At 35.8% G+C, this 21,990-nt stretch overlaps 2 protein-coding genes across 4 annotated transcripts; both read right to left on the reverse strand.

Moving 5' to 3' along the window:
* Positions 1 to 593: 593 nt before the first annotated feature.
* On the reverse strand, positions 594 to 7,875 carry LOC126585303 (probable leucine-rich repeat receptor-like serine/threonine-protein kinase At3g14840). Of its 2 annotated transcripts, XM_050249695.1 has the most exons (24): positions 7,641 to 7,875; positions 6,905 to 7,082; positions 6,185 to 6,256; positions 6,016 to 6,084; positions 5,862 to 5,933; positions 5,676 to 5,747; positions 5,493 to 5,564; positions 5,329 to 5,400; positions 5,165 to 5,236; positions 4,989 to 5,060; positions 4,822 to 4,893; positions 4,585 to 4,656; positions 4,269 to 4,334; positions 4,065 to 4,130; positions 3,927 to 3,962; positions 3,781 to 3,821; positions 3,261 to 3,637; positions 2,986 to 3,184; positions 2,568 to 2,714; positions 2,336 to 2,454; positions 2,025 to 2,235; positions 1,702 to 1,939; positions 1,295 to 1,445; positions 594 to 1,102 (listed from the first exon to the last, which is right to left on the reverse strand). In XM_050249695.1, the coding sequence occupies exons 1-24, from the start codon at positions 7,765 to 7,767 to the stop codon at positions 722 to 724; spliced, it is 3,054 nt and encodes a 1,017-aa protein (XP_050105652.1). In that variant the 5' UTR covers positions 7,768 to 7,875; the 3' UTR covers positions 594 to 721. The 2 variants fall into 2 exon arrangements, with proteins under 2 accessions (XP_050105652.1, XP_050105653.1); XM_050249696.1 differs by lacking the exon at positions 5,329 to 5,400.
* Positions 7,876 to 11,267: 3,392 nt separating this feature from the next.
* Positions 11,268 to 18,913, reverse strand: LOC126585304 (probable leucine-rich repeat receptor-like serine/threonine-protein kinase At3g14840). 2 transcript variants are annotated; one of them, XM_050249697.1, is made up of 24 exons: positions 18,732 to 18,913; positions 17,631 to 17,808; positions 16,789 to 16,860; positions 16,606 to 16,674; positions 16,424 to 16,495; positions 16,240 to 16,311; positions 16,089 to 16,160; positions 15,929 to 16,000; positions 15,662 to 15,733; positions 15,450 to 15,521; positions 15,292 to 15,363; positions 15,067 to 15,135; positions 14,875 to 14,940; positions 14,488 to 14,553; positions 14,337 to 14,372; positions 14,189 to 14,229; positions 13,659 to 14,035; positions 13,383 to 13,581; positions 12,989 to 13,138; positions 12,714 to 12,832; positions 12,421 to 12,631; positions 12,101 to 12,338; positions 11,848 to 11,998; positions 11,268 to 11,762 (listed from the first exon to the last, which is right to left on the reverse strand). In XM_050249697.1, the coding sequence occupies exons 1-24, from the start codon at positions 18,826 to 18,828 to the stop codon at positions 11,376 to 11,378; spliced, it is 3,030 nt and encodes a 1,009-aa protein (XP_050105654.1). In that variant the 5' UTR covers positions 18,829 to 18,913; the 3' UTR covers positions 11,268 to 11,375. The 2 variants fall into 2 exon arrangements, with proteins under 2 accessions (XP_050105654.1, XP_050105655.1); XM_050249698.1 differs by lacking the exon at positions 14,488 to 14,553 and having other exon boundaries at positions 18,732 to 18,912.
* Positions 18,914 to 21,990: the final 3,077 nt, after the last annotated feature.

The raw sequence follows: 21,990 nt of genomic DNA on the forward strand, positions 1-21,990 counted from the left end.
ATTTCAAATCCAACGGCTAATAGACGTCATGCTGATGGTGATGTCAGCTAGTCGTTGGATTTGAATTTTTTTTGCCAAAATTTAAAAAATAAACAATTCTAATTTTTTCCTATAAATTTAAGTTGTTGTAGTTTTAAATTTAATTTGTAGTTTTTAAATATAAGTTGTAGTTTTTTAATATAAGTTGTTGTAGTTTTTAAATTTAAATAATAAATTATGTTTGGCCTTTGATTGGAGATGGTAAAAAATATGGTCATGTACTGTTCATTAAAATATTATGATTCCTTGGCCCTCGGTTGAAGATGGTAAGAAATATGGCCATCTGGTTCTACTTCGGTTGGAGATGACCTAAAAAGCGCTTTTGTTAACAAGCGCTTATGTGTATAAACTTATAAATACACTAATATTTTTACTGAAAATATATGTACTTTGTGAAAAATTACTTGAAAGTGCATTTAGAAAAGTCATTTAACATATGTTTCTATGTAAAAACGGCTTGACGGCTTGAAAATATTTATTTTCTGTTAAACGAAGTTAGAGCATTTAGCAAGAGATCTTTCGACAAATACGCATAAAAGAACTATTTACAAATATTAAACCACAATTTAGTGCACTTTAATTGTCTGTTTAATTAAAATCCGTAACCAAATTTAGATGTTCATATCTTCCTATATTTCTTGTATGAATCTTCCGTATACACAAAAGCAAGAGTTGGCCTCATTTAATAAGAACCGGAACTAACTTTGTAGAGATCAGAAGACATAGCGGTAGCAGAAGAACCAATCCATGTTGAATCAGAAGAACGAAGGCGGCTCTGAGTTCCACTTGAGCTCTCTTGTGCAATCTGATCAAACTGGTTTCTCACGGCCGTTAGCCTCATTTCGTCGCCGTATATACTCGGATCCATGATCAATTCATGCACAGCAGTCTCCCCTTCAAGCATTCTCACAACTGCAGACATTGTAGGCCTCAAAGCGGGCGCCGGATTGGTGCATAGCAGCGCCACCTTCACCATTCGAATCGCCTCTTCCTTGCTGAATTGGGACCCCAACCTAGGATCCACCAGGTCCATTAAATTTCCTTTTTGTTGCAAGACAAGGGCCTGAAAGAAACAGATGCAGGTTTAGCTAGCTGAGCAAGGTAATGTGCCTGTCCACTTATCTAAAAGCGTTCTAATAGTATATACAGAAGCAATTCAAATGAAGATCGATCTTACGGTGTAGCTCACTAAACATCTCTTTGATTTGTTTCAGTTTTCATGAAAAATAAAATAAAAAATGAAGATCCATCTTACCCAATCCACAAGGCATACAAAATTCTGATTTGGTCTATACTTCATGTTGTTCTTTCCAGCAACAATCTCCAACGCAACAACGCCGAAGCTGTACACATCTGCTTTGTCGGTTAAGTAACCCCATAGTGCATATTCCGGCGCCATGTATCCTCTGCATAACAAATGTTGTTTTTCTCATACTGATGGTTCCTCTAGTACAAGGCATTTCATCTCAAACATACCCAATAGAAAACCGTAAAGATAAAATTTGTTCATGGATCATTACTTCACGTTCAAGTTTTCGACAGAATCACGATGTTCAACATTTTGGGGCAAAATAAGTTTGGAGGAAAAGTGAGAAAAAATAAATTTAGATCTGAAATGAAGCTAAGTTATGAAAGAAAAAATCCATGGACACAACAGCTTACACAGTTCCGGCCACTCTAGTGCTAATGTGGGTGTTCTCCTCTTCATCGAGCTTGGCCAAACCAAAGTCGGAGATCTTAGGGTTAAGGTCTCGGTCTAGTAAGATATTTGTCGCTTTGATGTCTCTATGCACAATCTTTAGCGTTGATTCCTCATGCAAAAAGGACAAACCTCTTGCTATGCCTATGCATATTTTCTGCCTTGTAGGCCAATCCATATTTAATGGACCATCCTCTGGACCTGCAACAAACATGGATTCCCAGGTCATTTTAGTACTTCTTGATACACCATTCGTTTGTTCTATTGATATATTCAATAAGCTTACCGAACAACGTATGTGCAAGGCTATTGTTTTCCATGTATTCATACACTAACAGTAACTGATTTGATTCGATACAACATCCATACAATCTGACAAGATTTGGATGATGTAAACCAGATATCATGCCTATTTCATTGACAAACTCACGATTTCCTTGCTTTGATTTTGAAGATAGTTGCTTAACCGCGATTATAGTTCCATCCAACAATGTACCCTGCATTAAAAATTAACATAATCTAGGCAAGTAACAAAAATAATTAACTGAAGACTTCTATAAAAAGTGGAACTGTATATGGGATGGAATTGTACAGTACCTTGTAGACAGACCCAAAACCGCCTTCCCCAATTTTGTTTTTAGGATTGAAGTTGTTAGTGGCAGCTTTGATTTGTCTAAAGGTGAAAAAACCAGTTTGCAGATCCAGTCCTCTCAAAGCTGTGCAAAGAACGAAGGTTAGGATATCGGTAATATCTTGCGGATTTACAATAGTTCTTCTGAAAGAATGAGACCAATGTACTACTCAAAACTTTTACAGGAGCTAGTAGTACCTTTTTCCCTTGACGTCCTGCTATCGAAACAGTCATTCCACCAAAGAATGCCTAAAACCAAGAAAATGAGGCCCAAAACTGAACCTCCAACTGATGCTCCAACAATAATACTTACTTTGTTTTTGCTTTCTTGAGGAGGCTTGAATTCTACAAAATTTAAAAGTAAATGAAAAACAAGTCATGAACGATATAAGCTTTCGTCTATGATATACAGCTATATATACAGATTACAGAGAGTATTATCAAATCAGGAACAATATCTTTTAGGATCTATATTAAAAGACCAAAATTAGCTAGAAGCCTGGAAAAATTGATAAGGAAAGGATAAATTGGTATCAGCATGTGATTAAGCAAACAAACTATAGCATGTTTCTGTGCACGTATAAGAGAGAGCTAAAGTTTGCAATTTAGAAGATACCAGAGTCCATGGAGATAGCTGATATAAGAGGACCATAAGTTCCTCTCTTTGGGGAAGCTGTTGTCCCTTTCCCAGACCACTTAAGCCGGATCAATAAAGTTTTATCCTTAACCTGAACTGCTTTAAGTTCCTTAATGACTACCCTATCAACCCCTTGTGCTTCCTCTTCGATGTCAAAATCCTTCCATACTAGTTTCTCCTGTAATAAACTTGATCGATCAGCAAACTCAAATTCAGAGCATATAGAGTGCAGAAAATAAGGCGTGATTAACTACCTGAATATACACATCAAATATCCGTCTTCCAAGACTATAGAAAGATCTGTTGTCTCTGATTATTATCTCCGAAAAGTGAAGTCTCACAGTATAATTTCCATTTCCGAGGCAGCGTGCATAATAAGTGAGAGAAAGAGGCGATAGGCGTGCATTTGTGTACAACTCAGAGTTGTCCATTCCAAGTATCGATATGTTATTTGCAATGTAGTCATTAGAGGTGGGGTTAGCATCCCAGAAATGTCCGGTGGTACTGATTCCCCACATAGGTCTCACTGGAACGAACTTTGCTGGACCTCCCAAGTCTGTATCCGCTTCAAAGTCAACTCCTCCAACAGTGGTTGCCGTTCCACCACAATTTATGTGTAGTGAATATCGATCTATCCATTAACAACCGAGAATCAAGATCATATGAATTCGATACTAAAGCAAATATCTGAATAGATAAATGAAAATAAAATATTCGGGTAACGAAAGTTCATATCTTGTAATCATATTTTGAATCTAAGAGATATATTGTTACCTTTAGGACATGGATAGCTATTCAGACACTCTCCAAATAATCTGGAATGTAGTGAAAATCAATTTATGTAAAACAATTAGGTTTCACAGAACGAAAAGGAAAGGAAATTTATTCATCATTGAAGACTAAATAAGTTAAAAGCTTACGAGTTGTCTTGTGCTGTAAAGCTTTTGAACAAGTTCCTGATACATGCGAAATCAATTTGGTTCAAACGAAAATTAGAGGTGAGTGAAGAGCACGAACTGTATTGAGTATATCAACTAAAAAGAAAATTGTCCTCTTACAGGGTCTCTCTACACGAAGCAGGCTCAGAATTCACAGAAAAATTATTGTAAGAAACATCTATCTGGCTGCACACAAGTACAATAAAATAAGAAGGCGCTTATAACTCTACTAGAAAAATAAGTTTTAACGTATCATAAAATTGTTAGACGCTTAAAGGATGAATTAACGACAGAAAATCCTAAACAAAAGGATGGAAAACATACTAATGACTATCTCTGCTCTTGATCCAGTCCGGAATAGACCCGTGGAGCAAGTTACTTGTGAGATACCTATTCAGAAAGAAATTGCATAGTCATACTAACTTAAAGTATATCATTACTGTTTCAAAAGGCCGGTTGCATGGACGAAAGCATTGACAACATACACACAGATAACTAAGAAATTTGTGTCATTCTACATCAAAATCTCTGCTTCCATTAGAGATGTCATTTGATATAGGTAATTATAAAAAAAATTCAGGGGAGTCCTCTATGAATAATGATGTATGCTCACGCCTTGGACGAAGTTTACGTTTCTTACAAGTACTGCAGGTTTGTCAGAGTTCCAATATTATCAGGAATGTTCCCCTCCAGCCTGTTGAAGCTCAGATCTCTACAAGAAAATAACTAAAATTATGTTTTACGAATCATATGTTAATTATTTGGATGCTTAACTGAACAAAATGAACTCATAAATGAGCAAGAAAATTATCAATTAATTTTGGTGTACACTTGAGCAAGAAAAATCGAAATTATAAATGAAGAATGGTAGTATTACAATATTTTCAGTGTTGTCATGGCTGATATATAATCAGGGATACTTCCGGATAAGTTGCAGCTCCTCAACATTCTGCAACACGACTATTTATTAGCACAAGTTAAGTGTGGGTTAGTCTAAAAGTATAAGCAACATAAAATTATAATTACAACACTTTCAAGACTTACAAACTATTCATGTTTGTCATACTACTCAAGGGCGGAAATTCTGAACCCCCTCCATCGATATCGCTGATCCTTCTGCTTTAAAAAGATGTATGTTCGATAGGGAGTTATGATAAACTTGTAAAGCAAGATTAAGCTTTTAAGCATTAATGCAACTTAGGATCGAATGCAGGACTCACAGCTCTGCTAAATTACTCAAGCCAGAAATGCTAGAAGGAATGGGCCCTTGGAGACCACTAGCTTGGATCTCTCTGTCAACAACACAAGTCGAAACAGAAGGATGTTACACCAGAAAATATATATTCGAACAATTTAGAATATCAAATAGGAAAATATTGCTCACAGTTTCTTAAGTTGCTTCCAGCTTTGAATAAAATTTGGTATTCTTCCAGTGAAGTTATTCATGCTAATCCTACTGCATAAACAGAATCATTGAATAGAATAAATCGGAATATTTCTTACAGAAAAAGGTTATAAGAAAAAAATGGTAAGGGTACAAACGCTTACAGTTCTGTTAACTTAGTCAGATTAGTTAGAGCCACCGGCAGCTCTCCTGTGAGATTGTTTGCATTCAGAATGCTGCAGATACCAATGCTAATTTATCGACTGGTACTTGCTTATTCAAGTTACATAAAATTTAAAAATTAAGTAAGAGCAAACTGAGGGTGAAAGAAAGAAGAATGTGCTTACAGATTATTCAAGTTAACCAATTTCCCAAGCTCAGGAGGAACAGTTCCAGAAAACTGGTTATTCTCTAAGCTCCTGAAAACATATTCTCCTTCATCAGCCATTACAATACTCTAAACTGAGCGCAAACTTAAAATTGATGTTTACAAATAACATACGGTCATAACGAGAGATCAAGCCAGAGCATACATGTATATTAGGGTGGTAATGTTTCCCAAGTAGCCAGGGATTGGTCCCGTTAAGTTGTTCACGGTAATGGATCTGCATTGTACTCATTTTATTAGCTCTATTAGTATAAGCTATAAACCACTAACCTTGAACATAAAGTTGAGAAATCATTTACACATATTCCAACTTTGTAGAAGCCCATTCACTCGGTATAGTACCACTGAGGTAGTTCCGGGTGAAATCACTGTACACAAGAGAGAAGATATTAGTAACAATACCAATATTTGAGGAAATGATGTAAAACACCTTTTTCAGCGAATATACAGCTGAAAATGTTTCCTTACACAATTTTTAGATAGGGTAATTTTGCAACAGATGGTGGAACTACACCCGCAAGATCTTGTCCTTTGAGAAAACTGTATCACGAAAATGTCAAAGGGAAATTATGTTTAGCAACTGAAAATGCAGTCTTAGAATCCGTCAACGAAAAAAAAAAGATTAGAAAACTACAGGCCGGCGTACATAATGTTACAAAACAAAATCAAATTTTATACTGTTATGATCCCACATCAACTACACTTATGGGGGTGTAGGGGTTCTTAAGTCCTTAGGGTCCTCCCACCTATTGGACTAGTCTTTTGGGTTGGGCTCTTCCCTTGGGCTTGAGTACCTAACATTGGTATCAGAGCTTAGGTTCCTGACGCTGCGGAGGGGGCGACCTGGAAAGGGCTACCTTAACGGGATGACCTAAGGGTGCACCGCCGTTAAGAGTGAAAGCCACCAGAGTAAGGGCCGCCATGGGCGTCGGCTTCCGAAGGGTGGTGTAATGTTATGATCCCACATCAACTACACTTATGGGGGTGTAGGGGTTCTTAAGTCCTTGGGGTCCTCCCACCTATTGGACTAGTCTTTTGGGTTGGACTCTTCCCTTGGGCTTGAGTACCTAACATATGCCTGCATTATTATACTGAACTATCCTAAAAAGTAAACGCTACAGAAGATAATTAAATTGATAAAAAAAACGAACAAAGAATATACACAAATAAGGTTCTGAGTTGACATACATGCTGACAACGTGGCAATAACCATCAGGGTAGGAGCAGTTGCAGATGACAGTGTTATTGTAGAGAGGCAAGTTATCAGATTTTGGGGTAGCCCAATTTGTGTCATTGCTGCATGGGTCTATGCTGAAGTTCCAGTCTTGTTTTCCAATTTGTGTAGCTATTTCTTTTAGAGCTTCCACTGTACCCACAAATCAAAGGTAATTAATAATTCTATTTTTCTCTTGTTTATGTTTTTCATTCAAGAATCCCAGTACTTTCAGAGGAAAAAGAAACCAAGGGAATTCATATAAATTTTTTACAGAAAACATGTTTAAGAAAGATTAAAATTTTCTTCTAAAATTCTCAACAAAAGAGACCAACTTTGGGACTGAGCACTGTAATCTCTATTACTTGACAAAGTGAAAAATCCAGACTTTCATAACATAAAAAATATAAGAAAAAAGTGAGGTTTCAGATGATAGGTTTTTGGTATAACCAACTTGAACATTTGAAAAAAAAAAAAAAGAAAAAAAAAGCCAACTTGAACAAGAACAAAAAGGAAAAATGATTTCCAAACTTTCGTTTTCTCCTTCTGCACTCCTTTTTTTTACTATCCCATGATTTTCTTTTGTTTGTCCAATCTAACGGGAGTGCATGAGCAGAAAAATGAGTGCAGAAATCATACCCCTACCAAAATATACCAACTTGAACAAGATTCTGAGAAAGAACAAGAAAAAGAAGAAGAGTGGCAAATTACCTTCAGTGGGAGCAAGACGTACAGATTGCGATTGAGCTTCAACTTTGAGTGTTAATATGCAGCAAAAGCAGATGACCAATATGATCCCAATATCAAATTCTGCCATCTTTTTCTTCGCCTTCAGCATAGCATGATTTGTGCAGTTATATCTCAAATCTGCATCATCCAGCTATCACAACCTCTGTAATTAATGAATGCGAGGGAGCTCTACTAATAGTTACCCTTTAAATGATTGTCGAGGTGTTTTGCTTTTCTTTGACTAAATATTAAAAATCAGCAGCTGACCACACAATCTTTCGCTTTCAATCTTAGATCGATCTAGGTATATAAAATTTTAAGAATATGGACCACAATTTGATTACTAGCCACTTTATTTGACATGTGTATTTAATGTGTGTTTTACTGTTTTTACTACTCTTCAACATTGGTATTACCTTGAGGCCTGGTTTTGAGAGAGCAATTCACTTAACACGGTTATATCGCAATTATGGCATTTCCTGTCAAGAAATAAAAATCCTTCTCCCCGTTTGATTCTTAGGAAGAAATGAAGGTGTTGTTGATATCCAATCATTTATTATGCTAAATTTATTTTCCTTTTGGGACAAATTTACATGTCAACTTCAGTTGGTCTGTCGTTGAATTTCTGTGGGAACTGCAGCAGCTCTATTCAGGCTAGGCTGTGCTCTGAGAAATACATACTAGTCGCTGATGACTGCTGGTCTGTTTCATATATATGGAAATAAGATGTGAGAGCCACCAAGTTCACACGAGGGACGCAAACAATTTGTGAGATCCATCGCCAAGAAAAGTAAACCTAATTAAAGCCATCAACTTCAACATGGGGAGGCAAACAATTTGCTAACAAATTTAATTTTACATATTCAAGAGGTTTCAGTTATACGAAAAGAACTTACATACAAGTGCGACGTTAAAGATATCTCAAACTAATCACTCGATGTCTTATGAGTAAGTTAATTATGTCATCAATCTAGATATTTCAAAAGGGAGAAATACCTAAGTAAATTAGTGTTTCCTAATAAAACAACTAGAAATAATATATATAGGAAGTTGGAACTAGAAGAGTATCAATCTGGGATAGGTGATACATATATTATATATGATTGAATGAGTACTACGAGTATTTGACCCAAAAAAATGAGTACTGAGTATTAATCTCGAATGGAAATGTTTAGAAGGACAAAATATATAAAAAATGGATTAAAAACAACAAATACAGGAAAGAAACATATGAGGGCTACGCACTATGCAGCTTGACACCTAATATAATAAGTTTGAGATACGTTCATTTTAACGATTTAAATACATGTATAAGTTTCTCTTGTTCGTTTTATATATGCATGTGGAGATATTTATTATATTTCGGCTCTTACATTAATATCGATTCCCATCACATGTATACGTACTAATAAAGTTAGTATTTCTGATTAATATATTGACTTAAAATAATCATGGACTAGCTAGAGAGGTCTATTGTGCATCCCAAAATACCTTATCTCATTAAAGATTAAGATAATGTCTAATTCATTGGGCGCACATGGTAACTGGTGCAATTAAATATGCACATCTAATTTCCAATACGCAACTTTGACCAAAAAAAAAAATCCAATATACTGCAACGTTTTCAATAATATGAAAAGAGTTCAAAGTTTTCAATATCATAAATGTTCAGGAGACTTTCTAAAAATCAGACTTTCTATAAACTTTCAACATCTCATATTTTTAGCATAAAATTTTATAATAATAGCATGAAAATTATGTTAAAAATATAAGATAATGGAAAGACCGTTGAGAGTTATATTATTGAAAAAATTTCCTTAATATTTCTCAATTTGGAATAGCAAATTGCTAACAAGACTTGCTAGCAAAGCAAGTCTAGCAAGAAGAGTCGGAAGGCACCTGGCATTCTCATTCCATCATCAATTTCTTATTGAGACCCACTTAAAAAAAAAAAAAAAAAAGGGAACTTCTTTAAAAGTCTAAAAGAGAAGTCTTAAAAAAGGAACTTCTTTAAAAAAAGGAACTAAAAAAAAAAAAGGTCGTACCCAGTGCACAAGGCTCCCGCTTTACGCAGGGTCTGATGGGTATTAAAGTTTAAAAGGGTAAAATGAAAAAGAGAAGTCTGACGGGGAAAGTGATCTTCTCTAGATCCCATCCACCAAATCTTGTCAATCAACTAATTTGATCTATTAAAATTTGATTCAACGGTTAAAAATATAAAGTTTATTTAAAAGTTATAATAACTTTAACCGTTGAATTAAATTCTAAAAATCCGAATTTATTGATTGACAAGATTTGATGGAAGAGATCTGAAAAGAATCCATTTCCGTGATGGCATAATGGAGAAGAAACCCTTTACTGTTTGTGAGCTCTCCGTGTTAGTTTAATGTGCAATTTCTATATTTTTATTTTCGAAGGAGTGGACCCCAACTAGAATTGATGATGGGAAGTGCCATAACTATATGCTCATCGTTTACTTAATCATCTATTATATATCTGTTTATTTAATCTTAGTTAATTTTCATATTAAATGTTACTTTTTTAATTTTGAAATAAATGAAATAACATGTGGTAAATAATCAGATGTATGATAAACATACACTATAATTATGGTAGTGCGTAAAAATGCTCCTGTTGTTTGGGATGAGAATACCAGGTGCTGCTTTGCTAGCAGTCTTGCTAGACGTGCTTTGCTAGCTAGTACTCTCTTGGGAAAAAAGTATGAAGTTGCATAGCTAGTTTGGTATTGCTGTACTTTGAAATAAAAAACTATTTCTGCTGTGCTGTGAAAATAAACTTATTTTTGCTGCTTCACATTTGCGGCTTTTTTTTACCCAAAACTGTGAAAATAAGTTATTTTTAAGTGTTTACCAAACACCTTTTTGAACTCAGCTTTTTTATACCCAATTTTTATAAAAGCACCTCAGTACCAAACCAGTACAAAGTCTCTGTTGAAAGTTTCCAAACACTCTAAAGTAATGATCTGTGTATGGTATTGATTATCAGTTATCATATACTCTATGGTAATGTGTTTTTATTATTTTATGAGAAATGGTAAGGGGATTCTCTTAAAAGTAGAATTCTCTATGAACTCTCATATATCTCACAATTTAACATTAATTCTCGTGTCAACATTATAAAACATTGGACAAAAAACATGAGGTGATAGGTGATAGAAAGTTCATGAAAAGTCCCACTAAGAGAGTCTCTTTAATTTTTTCTTATTTTTTATGTTTATCTAATATGAATATTGTGTGTGTTTTTATGCATACAATTACCAACCGGGATTTAAATTTGAAATCAAGTTGACATTAGAAGAGAAATATTTATAAATTCAGAGCTAGTTGACTTGTTACAAATTCGAGACATTACACAAGCGACCGTGATAAACAATTGAGCCAGAATGACCAACTTTCAATATTCAACCTTTCCTCCCTGCTGTAATTCCTTAGAATTAAAACCATGTGAAGTGGAAACATTGACAGCTTGATCTTGACAATTATATACGTAAAGATTGAAGGACTGACTTTGAATCACTTAAAAATTACAGTCTTTTTTTCTTTCTCCACTTGCTCAGCTTTGTCACTTAAAGCTTCTACTTCGCGAATATATCAAACCCTTAGGAGGTAGCTGAAGCTTTGATATTGCAAAGTGATAGTACTACTTATCATTACACAATAGCACTTGCATAGTTGAGAGCATAACAGGTTTACATTTCTAAGAAAATGTGCTACTACTAGGACCAATTTTATAGAGATCTGAGGACGTAGTTGCAGAAGAATGAATCAATGTTGCATCTGATGAACCAACAAGGCTCTGAGTTTCACTTGTACTCTGCTGTGCAATCGGATCAAACGGGTTTCTCAAGGATGCTAACCTCAGTTCATCGCCGTAGATACTTGGGTTCATGACCGATTCACAAACAGGGGCTCGTCCTTCGAGCATGCTCACTACTTCAGACATTGTAGGCCTGAGTGCTGGTGCTGGATTGATGCATAAGAGAGCTACCTTAACCATTGTAATCGCCTCTTCCACGTCGAAATCGGACCCCAACCTTGGATCCACTAGCTCTATTAAGTTCCCCTTTTGTTGTAATACAAGAGCCTGAAATAAGCAGATATAAGAGGACTAGGCGAGATTAGATCCTCAACCTTGACATATACTCACGGTCTTAGAATGAAGATCTTACCCAATCCAGAAGGCATACGAAGTTCTCATTTGGTCGATATTTCATGTTGTTCTTTCCAGCAACAATTTCCAATGCAACCACACCAAAACTGTAAACATCTGCTTTATATGTCAAATAACCCCATAGTGCATATTCCGGAGCCATGTATCCTCTGCACAATAAATTCAGTTTCAATTAAGGACTTAGACGCGACAGAAGTTTGAGGCGACATTTCAATAAATAAGAATATAGAATATAGTAGCAGCACGCTTACATGGTTCCAGCAACTCTGGTGCTAATGTGGGTGTTCTCCTCTTCATCAAGTTTGGCCAAACCGAAGTCGGAGATCTTTGCATTGAGGTCTTGGTCTAGCAGTATATTTGTAGTTTTAATGTCTCTGTGTACAACCTTCAGTGCCGACTCTTCATGCAAAAAAGCCAGACCTCTCGCTATACCTATGCATATTTTCTCCCTCGTAGGCCAATCCAGCTTTAAAGGACCTTCCTCTGGGCCTGAAGCAAACATGAATTTCCAGGTCATTTTAATTCACCATTCCTGTGAAGTTTTGTTACTAAACTTGATAATTAAACTTACCGAACAAAGTATGTGCCAGGCTATTATTTTCCATATATTCATATACCAACAATAATTGGTTTGATTCAATACAACATCCATACAATCTAACAAGATTTGGATGATGCAAGGCGGATATCATGCCTATTTCATTCACAAACTCCCGGTTTCCTTGCTTTGATTTTGATGATAGTTGTTTAACCGCGATTATAGTACCATCCACCAATACACCCTGCATTTTACGTAAAAGCCAAATAGTCAACTGACGACATGCAAAAATAGAGGAAAATACGCGGGTTGGAATTGTACGGCACCTTGTAGACAGACCCAAAACCGCCTTCTCCAATTTTGTTTTTTGGATCGAAGTTATTAGTGGCAGCTTTAATTTGCCTGAAGGTGAAAAAACCAGTTTGCAGATCCAGCCCTCTTAGAGCTGTCCAAAGAACAACGTCAAAATATTGGTAATATCTTATGCACTTACAATACTTCTTTTGAACTTAGAGCCTGAGAGTGTATTCCCTAGCAACATGGAATTTGAAACACTGAGACCAAGGTACTGCATGAAGCTTTCACAGTAGCTTAGTAGTACCTTTTTCCCTTGATGTCTTGCTATTAGGACAACATCTCCACCAAAGAATGCCTAAAGTCAAGAAAATGAGGCACACAACCGAAGCTCCAACTGCAGTTCCAACCACAATAGGCATCTTGCTTTTGCTACTGCTGAGAGGAGGCTTGAAGTCTACATAATTTGAAAAAAGAAATGAAAAACAAAGTCACGAGGGATATATAAAGGCTTCTTCTATCTATGATCTACAGCCATATATACATAGGGCATATCAATCCACCAAAGTAAACAAACTTCACATTTGATTACTTTTTCCACTCTAATTTAAACAAAGCTTTGGGTTGAGAGAGAGAGAGAGAGAGAGAGAGAGAGAGAGAGGGTGTGTGTGTGTGTTAAAAGTTCCAACTTTAGAAGATACCAGAGTCTACAGAGATAGCTGATATAAGAGGACCATATGTTCCTCTCTTTGGGGAGGTTGTTGTCCCTTTCCCTGACCAATGAAACCGGATCAGTAAAGTTTTATCCTTAACATGAACTGCTTTAAGTTCCTTAATGACTACCCTGTCAACCCCATGTGCTTCCCTTTCTATGTCAAAATCCTTCCACACTAGTTTCTCCTGTGAAAAACTTTATCAATCAGAGAATTCATCTTCAGTAGCATATAGAGCGCACAAAATAAGGTGTGATTAACTACCTGAATGTAGACATCAAATATCCGTCTTCCAAAACTGTAAAATGATTTATTGCCTCTGATTATTATCTCTGAAAAATGGAGTTTCACGGTATAATTTCCATTTCCCAGGCAGCGTGCATAATATGTGAGAGAAAGAGGCGATAGGCGTGCGCTCATGTACAACTCCGAGTTGTTCATTTCAAGTATGGATATATTGTTTGCTATGTAGTCATAAGCCGTGGTGTTAACATCCCAAAACAATCCAGTGAAACTGATTCCCCAGTTAGGTATCACCGGAACAAATTTTGCATCACCCCCCAGGTCTTGATCCTCTTCAAATATAATTCCTCCAATGGTGGTTTTACTTCCTCCACAGTTAATATGTAATGAGTACTCCTCTTCAAAGATAATCAATATATATCAGTTATAATCAGATTATAGAAAAATACCCTTTCCTATCATTTCTTTGATGAAAACTGTAATTATCCCAGTTGGGTAACTAAAAAGTAAACTTACAATCATATTTAAAATCTAATAGATATGTTGTTTACCTTTTGGACACGAAAAAGTTTCGAGGCACCCTCCAGATAATCTACATTAGTGCAGTAAAAATTAGCTTATGTAAATCTGAAGTCCACATAATGAAAAGGAAAAGAAAATCTCTTCACTGTTGAAGACTAATCAAGTTAGAAGTCTTACGAGTTGTCTCGTCCAGAAAAGCTTTTGAACAAGTTCCTGATATATACATGAGAAATCATCAGTTAGGTCCAAAAGAAAATTAGAGGTGACTCAGGTGAGTGAAAACAGTGAAATGTGCTGAGCATGTTAACTAAAAGAAAACTGTTCTCACAGCTGTTCTCTACAAGTAGTTGGCTCGGAGGTCTGAGAAAAATTATTGTAAGAAAGATCTATCTGGCTGCACATACATACAGTAACTTTGTAAGCCATTTTACCGGCCTCTACTAGAAAAGTAAATGTTAAAGTGTCTATAAAGTTGAGTGCTAAAAAGATTATTTAATGACAGAAAATCTTAGTCATTGGTCAGCCAAATGTTTCAAGAGGCACAAATTATGCTTCTGTTAATCTTGCTAGATATTAATCAGCATACGCAAACAGTACGCCCAAAGCATGTGTTCCCGTTATGTGTAAAACATTATAATGAATTTGAAGAATATATTGCTGCCGGATTCAATGGAAAACAAACTCAAGCAATCCGATAATATGATAGGGAACATACGTTCTAGTATTTTTGATCTTGATCCAGTCTGGAATAGACCCAGTGAGCAAGTTGCTTGTGAGATATCTATTCCAAAAACAATTACATGGTCACATTTAGTTGAACTATATAGTTACTGTTCCAGACGGGTGGTTACATAGACGAAATATTGACTATCTAAACAAATAACTACGAAATTTTGTTGTTTCTTACATCCACTGCAAGTTTGACAGAGCTGCCATATCAGGAATATTTCCTTCCAATCTATTGAAACTGAGATCTCTGCAAGAAAATAACTAAAACTATGTTACATGAACCCAAAGCTGATCACTAATTGGATGCTTAACTGAAGAGAATGAACTCATTAGCCAACTCGTGAACAAGAAGATATCAATTAAACAAGTAAAAAATATGAAAAATGAAGAACAGTAGTATCACAATATTTTCAAGTTTGTCAATGCTGCCATATAAGCGGGGATAGGTCCATATAAGTTACACCTCCTCAGCATTCTGCAACATAACTATATATTAGCAAAAGTGCACTAAGTATTGATTAGTCTAAAATTACAAGAAAATACAGTACTTTCACAACTTACAAACGTTGCATGTTTGTCATACGACTCAAGGGTGGAAATTTTGAACCACCACTTTTTATGTCACTGATCCTTCTGCATTACATCACACCGTGAATCATTTTTAAGAAAAGGAAAAGAAAAAGAATCACCAGTGAGAGAGTTATGATAATTTTTTAAAGGCAGATCAAGGTTCTTTAGTGATAATGGAACTTAGAATTACATTCAGAACTCACAGTTCTTTTAAATTACTTAAGACGGAAATGCTCGATGGAATTGGACCTTGGAAGCCACTAGCTTGGATCTCTCTGTCAACAACGGAATTCAAAACGAATAAGATGTTACACTAGAAAAGATATATGTCTTAAAAATTTTGAAGATGGAAAAGGAAAATCACTTAACAATTGTGAACAACAGAAGTCGAAACGGATAGATGTTACAACAGAAATTATATACCCTAACAATTTCGAATATGTCATAGGAAAATATTGTTTTTTGCTCACAGTTTCTGAAGATGCTTCCAGCTTTGAAAATAATCAGGTATTTTTCCAGTGAAGCTGTTACTGCTAATTCTACTGCATAAATGCAATTAGGGAATTACAATAAATCCCGAAGATTTCTAACAGATTTACAATAAGAAAGAAAAAGGGTACAAATACGTACAGTTCTGTTAACTCAGTCAGCTTAGTAAGAGACCCAGGCAGCTCTCCCGTCAGATAGTTTTCATTCAGAATGCTATATATAGACACCAATTTCAATTTATCAGTACTGGTATTTCTTATTCAAGTTATCTAGAAATTGCACAAAAGCTTACAGATTGTTCAAGTTAACCAATTTCCCAAGCTCATGAGGAACAGTTCCAGACAACATGTTATTCTGTAAGTTCCTGAAAACATAATTCTCCTTCATCAGTCATCACAGTACACTAAACAGAGTGACGTAAAATTCATTTTTACAATTAATATGAGCTCGTAATGAGAGATCAAACCAGAGCATACATATATTTTAGGCTGGTAATGTATCCCAAGTAGCCAGGGATCGGTCCCGATAAGTTGTTCACATTAATGGACCTGCATTAATGTACTCATTTTGTTAATCATAATTCAATTGATGTACTCTTTTTATGTCACTGATCCTTCTGCATTAATGTACCCATATATGAAGTTGGCAAGTCACTTACAGAACTTCCAACTTCGTAGAAGCCCATTCACGCGGTATAGTACCGCTGAGGTAGTTCTGGGAGAAATCACTGTAAACAATAGCAAAGATATTAGTAATCTTACGCCAACATTTGAGAAAATGATGTAAAAACACCTTTTCAGATAATAGATTTCAAAATATAAGGCTGAAAATGTTTCCTTACACTTTCTTTAGGTAGGGTAACTTTGCAATTGATGGTGGAACTACACCAGCAAGATCTTGCCCCATGAGAAAACTGTATCACAAAAATGTCAAGAGCTCACAACCTTTAAACACTGAAGCAAAGGGAATCCTAATATTTTATATCTATCCTAATGAACAATGAAGGGAATTATATATAGCAACCGAAAATTCAGTCTTCGAATCCGTAATGTTATTACAAACACCTGCAGGCGTACATAATGTTATCACAAAACAAAATCAAATTTTATGCCTGCATTATAGTGGTGCGATGGCAAGTGCCTTCGCCCATGAGCGGTAGGTCTCGGGTTCGAGACTTGGGAGCAGCCTCTCCATAAATGGGGGTAAGGTTAGCCGACATTCACCTCTCCCAGACCCTGCGTAAAGCGGGAGCCTTGTGCACTGGGTACGACCTTTTTTATTATAGTGGCGCGCTGGTTCTGATCCGGTGGCATTGCAGATGTGGTTGTGGAGACAAGCCGACAGTGATTTCCTTCTCGGTTTAGTTATGTTTTGTGTATATTTGTGCCGCCTACCAGTTTGTGTGGCCTCACTTCTTAGTGATAGCTTTTGTGTTCCTTTTTGGATCTGCCATCACTGATCTATTGTGGAAAATCTATACCGATAGTTTTTGTGTGTTTATTTGTTCACTGTGTTGCCATATAAGGGATTAATTAAGCGTGCTTGTGCGCTTATTCTCTCCAAATTAAAGATTTGGGTCACTGATAAAGTTATACTTGGTTATAGCACCCTTGTAATTATGTTGTAATATTTTTTTCAATGAATTAGCACTATGGCTTCTGTTCAAAAGAAAAGTTGGCATACATGCTGACAACATGGCAAAAACCATCAGGCGTGGAGCAGTTGCAGATGACAGTGTTGTTGTAGTGAGGCAAGTTAGCAGATTTTGGGGTAGCCCAATTTGTGTCATTGATGCATGGGTCTATGCTGAAGTTCCAGTCTTTTTTCCCAATTTGTTTAGCTATTTCCTTTAGTGTTTCCACTGCGCCCACAAATAAAATCCATTAGAAATTCTATTTTACTAAAATGAAACAGAGTTTATTCAAGAATCAAAGGAATTCATATAATTTTTTTTTTTGTGGAAAAGTACACAAAGGGAAATCATATAAATTTTTTTTTATAGAAAAAGTACACGTTTAAGAAAAGATCATTTTTCTTAAATAGTATGTAGTTGAGCAATAGGAAAATTCGAAATCAATGAGACCAACTTTGGCACTGAGCATTATGATCTCTTCTATTCAACAACATAAAATATCCAGACTTCCATATAAAAAAAATTATAATTATAATTCAAGAAAAAGTGAAGCTCCAAATGATAGATTTTTGGTATTACCAACTTAAATATTAAAAAAAATGCCAACTTGAACAATTAATAAAATTACCAACTTGAACAATAACAAAAAGGGAAATGGTTTTCAAGCTCTTATTGTCTGTCCTTAATTCTATTTTGATTTATTTAATCTAACAACTTATAGAAACAAGAGAATTGACCTAGGATTGCTCTTACACTGGTGTAGTCTTTACCCAAACAAGTTTGAGAAAGACTAAAATCTTCTACAAATTCTCTAATCAAAGAGGAAAACTATTGCACTGAGCTTCATCAATGATACAGTATTTTCAGTTTTTCTAATACAATAAACAAAATAGTAAAGTAGAAAGAAAAACACACTCACCACTACATATAAAATATAAAATAAAATAATTCAAGATCTCAACTAAAGATTAAGCCCGCTCATGAAAATCAACTGGCAATATGAGAAAGTAACTCAACTCTTCATAAACACGTGCAAACTTCTTAATTCCCCAACGTGGGATTTCACATGGTCAATAGAATGACTTGAACATAAAATGCCCTTGAATAAATTAAGAAGTAAAAAGAAAAGAAGAATAAGAGTGACTTGCTACCTTCTTTAGGATCAGATTGAGACTGTGCTTCAATTTTGACTGTTGATGATGAGGAGAAGCAAAAGATCAATGTGAGCATGATGAGAAATCTTGCCATTTTCTTCTAGCTAGCATTACATTTGATATGAGCCCCCAACCCAACCCACCTGACTTTATAGCAAATATCATCCAGATTATTCCTCTGATCAATTTCAATCTTGTTAACTAATAAAGGGTCCCTCCTCCCGGCCCTTTGATTAGAAGTTAGAACGTACAAATACAATTCACGTCATTGACTTGCAAGTCTATATAGGCTAGTCCCCCAGTTCTTCACATTATTGTCCAAGGTGTTTTCTTTGGGACTTGGATTGTCTGCCCTCCTAGTTGTGGTGCCCTTCCATGCCCTCCTATTTTGTGCGGTCACGGTTAAGCCACGTCAATATTTTATGTTTTTATTATTTTTTGTCTTATTATCTTATTAAAAAATTAATATAAAATATTGACGTGGCTTAACCGTGACCGCACAAAATAGGAGGGCATGGAAGGGCACCATAACTAAGAGGGCAGACAATCCAAGTCATTTTCTTTGTCCTTTTTTAAAAGTCTTTGTCCTTTTTTAAAAGGCTTATTTTTAGCTATGTTCCCGGAACTTTATTTTGATCTCAGTTTGCCCTCTATAACTCAAAAAGCACTACTTTACTTTCTGAAACTCAAAATTTGTTTTACTTGGACTTGTGGACTCTCTTTTTTTGTCTAAAACTTATAAGTCGCCTCTTAAAGCATATGTGGGACCAAACACCCAACACGACTATACTACATGTACCATAGATTTGATTATAAATCTCCATTATAAACAATCAGAGAATATTAAGTTTAAAAGAAATTGAAGAGATAAAAAAAATTAAAAATAAATTGATTAGTCTGCCGCACCCAAATCAAACTTACATGAGAAATTAACACATTTAAGGCAACGTGGAATGAATTTTGAGTTTTATAGAGATGACTTTCAAGTTTCAGAAGGCACAATGGGATCAAAATAGAGTTTCAGGGGGTAAAGTGGAACGAACTATGAGTTTCAGGAAGTAAATTGGTGACTTTTGAGTTATAGAGAGTAAAACGAGATTAAAATCGATTTCCAAAAAGTGTAACTAAAAATAAGCCTTTTCAAAATAATGAACCCCTTGAATTAGGGGTGGTTCGGTATGGGATCCCATACCGAAACCCTTGTCCCGATTCCCAAACCGAAATTTTCGGGAATCCCAATTTCAATACCGATCCCAAACCAAATTTTCGGGAATCCCGAAATTGTTTCGGGATTTTGGGACAAATCGGGAATCCCGAAATGGTTTTGGGCTTTTGGGCTTTTGGACTAAAATTTGACATATTATGCTTTTGGGCTCAATTTGTTAATTTGTTTCTACTAATATGCCAATCAAATGGCAAGGCATGTTTGTACTAATTTGTGCACAAATTTGAGTCCGTGTACACCAGTAAATAAAAATGGATTTAATAATGGATGGAAGGAAAAAGAACCAGTAAGTACAATTGTAGCGTAAAAAATAATACGCCAGCTTAAATTTCTATATAGCACATGAATCTTTCATCTCAATGTATATGTGAACCATCCACATGAAGAATTATTAAGGAGGGGCAAGGTATCAAATAATCAAATAATCAAATTTATATTCAATGGTTGAGATTAAATCTCAACAGAATCCGACGGCTATTAAAATTCTAAATATATATTTAAAAATTAAACAATATATATATATATATTATTTTTTTTGGTTCGGTTTGGGAATACCGAAATCCCAAAAACTTGAGACCGATTCTCGTACCGAAATTTCGGGATCGGTTCGGTATTGGGTACCGAAATTTTCGGGAATTTCGGTTTGGGATTTTTTCGGTTTGGTTTCGGGAATTTTTTGGTTCGGTTTGAGATTTTTGGGATTTTTTTCCAGCCCTACCTTGAATGTTGGTGCCTAAGTAAAGTAATGACCCTTGGATTAGTAACCACTTTGTTTAACTTGTGTCCTTAATATGGATCAACATTTTTATAACAATGAGCCTTTTCTTTCTTTTCATCATTTTTTTGTAAGTTATATTGATTGAATGATTTTCCATCCAACTATAGTGAATGAAGTTTTTATCTTACTGATCCGAAGACTTGAGGCGTGCTTACCAAAAAATATCACTGAACAAATCTTAGCCGCATCGTCCAAACGGAGGCAGATTCTCTGCCCTCCCATTTCCTATGTCCTCTTATTTTGTGTGATCATGGTTAAGTCATATCAATATTTTATATTATTTTTTTATAGAGATAATAAGACAAAAAGAAATAGTAATATAAAATGTTGACGTGACTTAACCGTGACCACACAAACAGGAGGGCAGAGAATCGATAGACCCATAGGATGACCTACATGACGTAGGCTAACGTCAGCCACTTTTTTTTTTTTTGGCACCAGAGAGGGAGTTGTTATGGAGGATTTAAAGGACAGGATGGCAACGGCGTCGGAGGATGGGAGGAGGAGGTTTGGAGGCGGCGGTGGGAATGGAAGGCAAGTGCAGGGGTGGACAGCGGTGGGGACGAGGAGGAGATGTGGAAGATGAGAAAATAAAAATATTTTAATAATATTATTATTATTATATTTTTTTATAAAGTCAGAAATTAAAAATAAAATTATTATTTTATAATAAAAATAATAATATTTTAATAAAATTGACTAGACTACTTTTTGTTAGGAGTGGAGATGCATTTGATTTATTATTGTTTATTAGAATCTATCATTGTTCATTGAGTGGATTAAATAGGCGGGATGCTGATGCAATTTTTTAGGAGCGGAGTTGCTCTAAGCGGGCCTTGTAGAGCTCAATAGTATCATCGACATGCCACTTAATTTTGAGAACTCACTTGCAACCAACAGGATTTTTGAGAGGGATGAAGAGGCACGAAAGATCAAATAAGTGTCAATTCATCAGTCATCGCGGCCCGCCGCTCCGAAGAACGAACAGCTCGAGCGTAGACGCCGCTACGCAGGTTCAGTAGAAGATGAGGAAACCATGGCAGTGAGAGCCAAGAAAAGCGCGTCGCTAACAGTACCAGAAACAGTATTATCGGACTGTTGTTTGGGGCACTGAATTCCACACGAGTAACCATAGGATGGTGATTAGTAGCATTGACTGACTGTGATGTAACATGAGGAAAAGCACTGGTGGAATCAGGATGTAACAGGACAGTGTCTGGGCAGCAGATGAGGAGCACGTGGGCCCATAGCAG

This window comes from Malus sylvestris, chromosome 10 (genome assembly GCF_916048215.2).
Source record: "Malus sylvestris chromosome 10, drMalSylv7.2, whole genome shotgun sequence".
NCBI classification, from domain to species: domain Eukaryota; kingdom Viridiplantae; phylum Streptophyta; class Magnoliopsida; order Rosales; family Rosaceae; genus Malus; species Malus sylvestris.

Coding starts and splice junctions, on each gene's coding strand:
- LOC126585304 (XM_050249697.1), bottom strand. CDS start 18,828: ATGGCAAGATTTCTCATCATGCTCACATTGATCTTTTGCTTCTCCTCA. Junction 16,675..16,788: donor TTACCCTACCTAAAGAAAGT/GTAAGGAAACAT, acceptor TATTGTTTACAG/TGATTTCTCCCAGAACTACC. Junction 16,001..16,088: donor CTGACTGAGTTAACAGAACT/GTACGTATTTGT, acceptor GCATTTATGCAG/TAGAATTAGCAGTAACAGCT.
- LOC126585303 (XM_050249695.1), bottom strand. CDS start 7,767: ATGCTGAAGGCGAAGAAAAAGATGGCAGAATTTGATATTGGGATCATA. Junction 6,085..6,184: donor TTACCCTATCTAAAAATTGT/GTAAGGAAACAT, acceptor TCTTGTGTACAG/TGATTTCACCCGGAACTACC. Junction 1,940..2,024: donor CCTTGCACATACGTTGTTCG/GTAAGCTTATTG, acceptor TGTTTGTTGCAG/GTCCAGAGGATGGTCCATTA.